The following is an 8,838-nucleotide window of genomic DNA, read 5'->3' as shown; positions in this document are numbered from 1 at the left end:
GGTCAGCCAGTATTTCCTCATGTCACTGTTCTCAGGCACCCAGCGATTTGCTATATGTGCATGAGGTCAGTGGAGTAGTGCCTGTCCCCCACGTGTTGTTCTTTCGTTCTGGAGCAATGTGTGACTTGTGGTGTGCAAATATTGGATTCCTCTCACTTCATCCTTTGGAGTGAGACTAGTCTAATGTGTAACAGGCGATATGTGAGGAGGATTGCATTAAGAGGAAACAACAACAACAACAATAATAATAATAATAATAATAATAATAATAATAATAATGTTGATAGTGCTGTTTTAAGATGCTAACTTTTAACTTGTGTTGAGACTGAATTGTTCAACATACTGGAAACACATTATCAAAGAATAATATGTTTACTGAATGACGAATAGATTTAAATGTTTAAAATATGTCGTAAATACTGACTAAGGTGGCTGATTTGTAGTTTTGGGTAAATGGAAACGTAAAACCTGCTTCAAGTGGAAACCCTTAACTCTACATCAGGAAAACATTCCCAAGGATCTGGCAACCCAGGTTATTAGCTCGATGCAAGGGAAGTGTAGCGGCTGTCCAGTGGAGTGAAGGCGCCGTGAAATCCAGTAACCTAGTTTAGGAAAAATACAAGGTTTGTAAAGGAAGTACAAAGTCTGTAAGTGTATAGCTAGCCGTATTTTTGGACAGAAAATGTCAACTCGTCGAGCTGAAATCGCTTTTTGCATTCGGTTGTTCGAGTGATCGTCTTGCGAGGTTGCTGACGTTAACTAGCAATACCAGACCAAGGAGCTAACTTAGCAAGCAGGGTTTCCCTGATACCGTGTATGAGTGTTAGTTAAAATAGCTATCAGGCTGTCTAGCTGTTGTGCGAAGTCTTATGCTTTCGGAGGCTTGTTTAAGATAGGAATCCAAATAAAGGATCGCTGGTTGGTGATGTTGCTTGCTAGCTAGCTAACGTTAACTAGCTAGCAAGGCTAGTTTGTGAATCCCATATAGTTAGCGACTTAGTTGACTAGTTAAATGTTCTCTGTGTAGCTAGTTAGCCAACGCCAGCTGTGTAGGTTACATTATTTTAGCAGACCACGTTAGCTAATTTATTCCTCTGTTTTAATATCTAACTTTAGCTAACATTAGCTTGCTCCGTTGCGTTAACTACCAAGCCAGAATATTCACGAATTGGCTAGCCATCATTTTCTAATGCATTGAATAACATTGTACCGCTTGTTAATGTTAGTTAATTTTGGTAGCTGACGTTGCCTGTCTGGACTACTTAACGATATGCAGCTAATCTAACTAGTTAGCTGATGTTGGCATTGAAGTTACGAAATTAGATGGCTAATTAGCATGCTTTGGTCAGCGGTGTAGTTGTTTGCCGTTACACTGTATTAATTTGGTTGTTTTGGTAGTTAATGTGAGCTAACATTCCATTTTAATAAAGCGAAGCAAGCTTCCTAGCTAGTTGTAACTATATTTAGTTTAGGTAGGCGATGAAATGGAAGTTATTGGCTGATTTGCTGTTCTGTTTCGTTACTTTCCCGGTGTATCATAAGGTCAGAATGCCATTATAGCTAGGCTAACTTAACTAGCAATTTGATACAGGTTTTATTTTGGCAAGCTACATTTCTGGGCTAACTTTTTTTTCAATGTTACCATTGCATATGTTGTTAACTAGTTTGGTAAGTGGATTTATGTGAAAATACCAGTGATGGTAACCCCAGACGCTCAGTTCAATTTTTGGTTTCAGCTCTTCAGATACAAAGGAAAATGTCTGAAGACCTTTATGAAAAGTTCCTCTCTCCCGAGGAAGCAGTCCCATTGCTGTCCCAACGAGGAAACCTCAGCGAAGACTGCACGCTAGATGTGAGTGACTTCGGCTGTCATTCGTCCTCATGTCATCGAACAGACCCTCTGCGGCGCTTTCATAGCCACAGGTGAGTACCAAACTACAAAATGTCACTTTCACATATTACAGAATGTCACAATCACAATGGTCTCATTTTAAATGTATGTCTTAAATAGAATTTGTTGGCTCTAGATATCGGGGACTCTGAAATCAGTGACTCACATACTCTGTGCCTCGTGGGGTGTTGTTTGTTTGTTTGTTTTCAGATGGAACCTCACTTCCTGTGGGACCAGCGTAGCGAGCTCAGAGTGTAGCGAGGAGCTCTTCTCGTCTGTGTCTGTTGGGGACCAAGATGACTGCTACTCCTTGCTGGATGACCAGGAGGTCACTTCCTTGGACCTGTTCCCCGAGGGCAGCGTCTGCAGTGACGTGTCCTCTTCCATAAGCACATACTGGGACTGGTCAGACAGCGAGTTTGAGTGGCAGGTGTGTGCAGTGTATTGGCAAAGGTGATACCACTCGGTATAGATGTGGCTGTTGTGTGGATAAGCATGTTGGTTAGGTGTCTTTTTTCAGAGAATGGTGGGGAAGTTTGTGTTTTGTGATGATTTATACAAGCATTTAAAATTGCTATTATGCATAAACAAACCTTTTCTCTTGAAAGCTGTGTTGGTGAGCTAACAGCATATATCATGTATGTCATATAAGACTAAAAATTGTTTGAAGGAACTGAAGCGGGGAGGAGAGAGGGAATTATTTTTTCAGTGTCTCAGTTTGGAGTTGCAGTAGGAAGCCAGTGGATGTTAATCACATCTGTCATGCTCTGTAATATGCTGGTTAAGATAATGCTTCAACAAGTTGTGTTGTCACACTCTTTGAAAGAATCCACATTAAGCCTAGTGTCCTGGTTCATTTTGCAGGTAATACAGTTGTATATTTTGTGTGTTGTGTGTTGCTAATGCTCAAAAATCCGTAAATCTTTGTCTGTTTGAGTGATTGTGGAATGTTGATTTCCAGCTGCCAGGAAGTGACATAGCCAGTGGAAGTGATGTTCTCTCTGACATCATACCCAGCGTCCCGAGTTCACCCTGCCTGGTCCCAAAGAGAAAGACCAAACCACACAGGAACTTAGATGAGCTTCCATGGAGCGCCATGACCAATGATGAGCAGGTACTGACACCCCATGTTTTAGTTCCTGACTCTCTGAGGTGATCTGTAGTTGTCCACCAGGTTGTCAAGAGTCTGCCCTAAAAGCTAGTGCAGGTATGCATGTTCTCTCTTGGCAGTGATATGCAATTCTCCTTTCCTTCCAGGTTGAATATATTGAGTACTTGAGTCGAAAGGTAAGCATGGAAATGGGACTACGTGAGCAGCTGGACATTATAAAGATCATCGACCCCTGCGCACAGATCTCCCCCACGGACAGTGAGTTCATCATCGAGCTCAACTGCCTGACAGATGAAAAACTAAAACAGGTATGGATGTGATGCGAAGAAAAATACCTGAATAATATGAATATCTGAAGTAATTTCAATAATGCACAAGTATACGGAAACCTGTGCATTTTCTAAACTGATGAGCTGTGAGTTGATCCCAAAGTTGCGTCTGCATTGTGCGTATATGAAAAATTACAGTGAGAAAGGAAGCCGGGGGTGGGCAAAACGGTGAAAGTTATTGCTTTAAGAAAAAGATTCAGACTCTTTAGATTAATCCTCACTATTTTAAGCAAGGCTCAGAAGCTTACTTTTCAATGTGATTGGCCACCTTGGTAGCCAGTCACCTTTTTTTTGTGCTTGAATGGACAATATGGGTGCCGTGTTTTAACATTATATATTTTGATACCCCAAACCCCCTGCAAAGGTAAATAGCTGAAAAGAGTATAATTATCTGAATTTGCTTCAGTTAGATAGTTAAGCTCAGCTTCATTTGTTATTGTCATTTTACTTGCAGTGTAAGTGTGTCTGAACTTTTGGATTGTCCCTTTGGACTGGTAGCAGTTTAGAATCCATGATATGATAATATCCAGTCGTCTTGAGACTATGTCGGAGAAACAAATTTGGAGGCTTCTAGATTTCTCAGTTCAAGTTCAACTCTCCTGTTGACAATGGAAATCAAGGTCACAAGGTGGCAGTTGCTTCTAATATTAACAAGGGAATGCTGCATATTTAGGCTATTTCCATTAGCCTATGTGAGTGGAAAATAGAAAATTATATGCATGTAGTGCTTACCCTGATGGAAAGGTGAGCCTGTTTGACTGTCACCTAAATAGCCTGATAAATTTGTAAGAAATTTCTAAGAATTCAACAACACCTGAACCAAGATGAATGCATTGGCCCTTCTTAGTGTGGACCAATACACTAAATAATTCCCTACTACCTTTTCCTTTGGGAGGTTGCAAATTGCAGGCAGCTTGCTTGGTACTGCTAGTAGCTCATTTTGGTTGAAGATACTGCAATTCACCTATCAACTCAAATCAATGAACACACCTCCTCTTCGGATGAAATAGATTTTGTACAGTGGGGTATACAGAAAAAAGGGGTGTCAAGGGTGATATTTGCGAGTTGGCCAGCATGTCGGTGTTTCATTGAAGTGTGTGTATGAGTCGAGAATGATACACAGGGCAGAGATGGGCTACTCTAATCACAGTGTTCATGTGTTGATGGGCAGCAACAGAACTATGAGTTACAGACTGGCAAGATTCAGTAGTTACAACAGGGATTTCACACATGGAATTGCTTGCCAAGATGGGCAACCAGGCAACATGAAATGGTTAGCAAAACCTTTTGATCGGTGAAATTTGGTTGCGCTTGGCGACTGGGCAACCATTAATGTCGAGCCCTGTTTCAGGCTTTTTGCAAAAAATGTCAGTTTGGTAATGTTTTTGTCACCTTAGTGTCAGTTGTTTAATTTTTAACATCAAGTTTCTGAACTTCACAAGTGTGGAGTTTTGCTTCAGCGGTTACCTCAGCGGGGGGGCAGGGGCAGGCCAAAAAACGCGTCCTCTGTTACGCCGAGTGGCGGTGTGGACGGAGCCGGGCAGGGCCCGTAACGGCTCCCCCTGTGGCGCAGGTGCGGAGCTATATCCGGGAGCACGGACCCCGGCAGCGGGCCGGCAGCACGCGGGACAGCTGGAGGCGGAGCGGCCACAGCAGCGCCAGCGGGGTGAGCGGCGCCGGCAGCAGCAGCACCAGCACCAGCGCCGGCAGCATGGCGAGCAGCGCCAGCAGCAGCAGCAGCGCCGGCTCCACCGCCTCCAGCGTCAGCCACGCCCACAGCGACGGCAACCTGGCGGCCAGCGCCGCCGAGCGCATCCGGGACTCCAAGGTAACGGCTGGCGCGCGCTCCTGACGTTGGCTCGCGGCCGGCACGCAGGCACGACGCTCCAGCTTAGCTCAGTGTCGAGGGTACAGACCTTAATTAGCAGTGATTACACTTTGTAAGCTCTTCGCCGTGGAACTGCTCAGACTGGGGCTAGACTCTGTGGGCTAATTCTCAGTGTTTTAAAACTTTGTTTTTGTGAAAATCCCAGTTTGAAAGTCATTTTGTTGTTGCTTTAATGACAGCTGGTTGATTTTTAGCATAACCCAATATAAGTAGTGTTATAGACACCTTAAGTAACTGAATGTGTGGTTTGTATGGAATATGATAGGTAATCAATGAAAAAAATTAATGTGAATGTTTAGTCATAGCGTTCCTTTGCTGCTGCTGGCAGTATGGAAAAACAATCTGTTAATCCAGACAGATATTCAGCTTCCCTGTAGACCTAACTCAAACGGTGTTCATATTAATTTACACAACGTAGGGTAATCCACTGCGCCACAACAACATAATTGCCACTCTTTACCGATACTCTGCAGAGCAGTAACATCCCTTACTGCGTGTCACGCCAGACGGGAAGGCGTGAGTTGCTTGATGTTTCCTTCATTCCTTGCTGAGCGCATTGATCACGTTACGGTTGTTTCTCCCGTCCCTTCGGCAGAAGCGATCGAAGCAGCGGAAGCTGCAGCAGAAAGCCCTGAGAAAGAGACAGCTGAAGGAGCAGAGGCAGGCCCGCAAAGAGAGGCTGAGCGGCCTGTTCCTTAACGAAGAGGTGATGTCGCTCAAAGTCACGGAGGAGGAGGACCACGGCGACGACGTGGACGTCTTAATGTGACAAGAGTGAACGGCTCAGTGTTCCCTCTCGGCCTTCGGTTCGTCATTAGTGGGTGTTCCATTGGCAGATGTCCTCCTTCACTCCATCCGAAAATAGCTGATCAAGTACAGAATTAAATTTATCTCCTCCACGGAGATGGACATTGTCCAGATTTTCAAAGGCTGCTGCACTCCATGCGTCTCCTTTAAACAGAATTCTGAAATAAAAGCGCCCTAAGTAAAGAACAGAAAGCTTCAACACTCATGAAATAATTTATTTTCTCGCTCTATGCTCCAGAAGGGAATCTGACATTTCGTTGACTGTTCACTGACACAGTGAAATCTGTCCACACACAGACTTAGAAATCTGTTTCATCCAAGCCTCTAAGTATCCATTCACACACATTTTGTGTTTGGTTTGCATGAATTTAAAGGCAGAGGGAACACTGAATCTCTGAATTGTCTATAAGGAATCACGGCCATTGGTACCATGGTGCATCACCATAATAATGATAAAACAAAACTAAATAAACTTGTTAATATTTTCTGCCTTTGTAGATATCTTTGTAACTGGCAGAACCAAAACTGCTACGTGCTACCTTTTCTAGTGTACAGTAAATTGAAAATCCACGCTGATTGAATATGTATTTAAAACAAACGGGTAAAACGGTATGACTGGCCATGAGTCAGGATGTAAAATGTGCTTAGCTTGCTAGGTAACTGTAATATAAATTGTTGTTTTGCAAATTAAACTTTCTCTGTCACAAGCTTAACTGTTGCCACAGTAACTTTCAGGATATTGTTGCACACATTGGCACGCTAACCTTGACAAGAAACTTGCCATAAATAGCTGCTGTTAGTCTGGTGCAATACTGCCATCTGTTGGCAGAAGTGAACAATGATTTGTTGGTTTTGGATTTTACGGTCCCCAGAATTGGATTCAGTTGAGATGTGCCAATTGAGTGAAAATTATATTGATGGTTGATAACCTTTAAAAATAACATATTAATGCATACCAAGTGGCCATCCTAGTTGGACATAATAAGCCATTGGCAGTGTGCTTTGGTACTCTTTTATGGTTGTCTTTAATCTGCATTCAGGTTTTGGAAGCCATTAGGCCCTGGTCGGTATGCCATAGTCACATCTAGACTGTGGGTGCGTAGCATAGTCATCGGTTCATACAAAGGCTAACTGTAAGCAATGAGAGCACTAAGCCATGCAGTTATCCTCATCAAAAGCTTTGAGAATAACTGCATTTTTCTGTGAGAAAGTGATTGTGGCACCATGGTCCATTCCCTTCTCAGTTTGTAATGTGCTTGTGTATTTAGTCTCTTTACTTGAACTCTTCTCCTGACAGATCTGCTGTACATTAGGTAAATGTGTTAATGCCATTATGCTTTTGAAAAATTGAGCAAAGATAAAGATTTATAAATTAAAATTTCCAGTATGACTCTTTTTTTTGAGTGAATTTAGGCTTTATACAGTCATTTATTCTGAAATGGTTGGATCTGTTACCTGGATTCAAGCTAAACACACTGCAGTTTGTAACTAACTTGAAATGTAACTGAAATTTAAATTTTCACTAAATTGTTTAGACTTTGTTATAATGAGTTCTGCAGTTCCTGAAATTAAGGAAGAATCGATGTAACAACAAATGTACATAGTTGCTATGCAGCTGTAAATTATACTCACAAGTCAGCGGGGTTAGATTGTGAAAAATTAGTGCGTCAAAGCGATGCTTGAAAAATGGTAATAATTTCTGTGAATGTTGTGCTAGTATACCATGAATACCAGAAGGCCCTGAATGGTTTCATTCACAGCTGACAGGCAGGATTGGTTTCAATTAATCATGTAAAACAGCCACAAGAGGGCAGTCAGTGACTCAGTGTTGAGTCCAACACTAATGTAGGTTTGTGGCATGGTACAGTCTGTCCCACTAAGCTTTAACCTTCACAGACAATTTTAGAGATCTATTATTTCTGTATGCTCACCAATTTATTTACCATAGTTTGCATTTTATTTCAGTCCCAGCAGGCTTAGCAATCTTGAAGTAGTGAAAAGATACAGATTAAACTGCATTTATATAGCACCTTTTGTGCAAATCATTGCCCAAAGTCAGATGAGCACTACTTGTAGAAATTGATAAAACAAAATGAGACTTTGATAATGTAAAATGTTGTAGTCTTAGTTTTGCTGTTAGTTGGATTTTGTTTACTTTGTTGGCAGTAACAAAAAAAAACAAGTTGGTAAAGGAACAATGAGGGTATTGCAATCAGTCTCTTCCCTCTCAGTACATTATCACAGCAGACGCTGTCATTCAGAGCGGCATAGCTTACAATCTTTACATGTTGTCTGTTTATACAGGAGAATATTCACTGAGACAATTCAAGCTAAGTACCTTCCTGACGGGTATGACAGCCCTTATATCACTTGTCCTCATGTTGGGCTTGTCTGACAAAGGAATGCAAAATGTGAAATGAGAAGAGCAAACACTAGCATATCAGTGCCGACAGGCTGTATTTGTTGATGTATGAAAAATGTTAACACTTTCAGTTTGAGGTCCTTCAGCAAAATGGTGTTGTGCTCTTTTGCTGAAGGTTAGGAGCTTGCCAGCTGGCTGCATGAGGGTTCCTCCCTGTGAGTATAACTAACATGTCCACTCGGGAACCTTGTTTTGTAAGTCACTCTGGATATGAGCATCTGCAAAATGAATGAATGTAAATATAAATGGCTAGAGTCTACTTCGTATGCATTCACGATGTGGGCATGGGGGCACAATGCATATGAAGTTTGTTAATTGCCATTCAACAAGTTCCTCAAAGATTTCCTGGGGCTGTGTTGACCTGAGCTTTGTTTTGACTATTGCAGAAAG

At 42.1% G+C, this 8,838-nt stretch overlaps 1 protein-coding gene across 1 annotated transcript; it reads left to right on the top strand.

The window, feature by feature from the left end:
- Window positions 1–550: 550 nt before the first annotated feature.
- Window positions 551–7,315, top strand: LOC118791083 (protein FAM199X-like). Its single transcript, XM_036548343.1, has 7 exons — window positions 551–623; window positions 1,737–1,923; window positions 2,102–2,321; window positions 2,853–3,005; window positions 3,149–3,310; window positions 4,905–5,159; window positions 5,815–7,315. Exons 2-7 carry the CDS (start codon window positions 1,757–1,759, stop codon window positions 5,986–5,988), a joined length of 1,131 nt encoding a protein of 376 aa, XP_036404236.1. The 5' UTR covers window positions 551–623; window positions 1,737–1,756; the 3' UTR covers window positions 5,989–7,315.
- Window positions 7,316–8,838: the final 1,523 nt, after the last annotated feature.

Source organism: Megalops cyprinoides, chromosome 16 (genome assembly GCF_013368585.1).
Source record: "Megalops cyprinoides isolate fMegCyp1 chromosome 16, fMegCyp1.pri, whole genome shotgun sequence".
Taxonomy (NCBI): Eukaryota; Metazoa; Chordata; class Actinopteri; order Elopiformes; family Megalopidae; genus Megalops; species Megalops cyprinoides.
Note: the sequence above shows the minus strand (reverse complement) of the source record. Positions and strands in the feature narration are given on the sequence as shown.

Bases quoted from the DNA above. Each gene is read 5' to 3' on its own strand.
- LOC118791083 (XM_036548343.1), top strand. From the start codon at position 1,757: ATGTCTGAAGACCTTTATGAAAAGTTCCTCTCTCCCGAGGAAGCAGTC. The intron at 1,924-2,101 runs GTGAGTACCAAA...GTTTGTTTTCAG, and splicing joins CGGCGCTTTCATAGCCACAG to ATGGAACCTCACTTCCTGTG. The intron at 3,006-3,148 runs GTACTGACACCC...CTTTCCTTCCAG, and splicing joins CCATGACCAATGATGAGCAG to GTTGAATATATTGAGTACTT.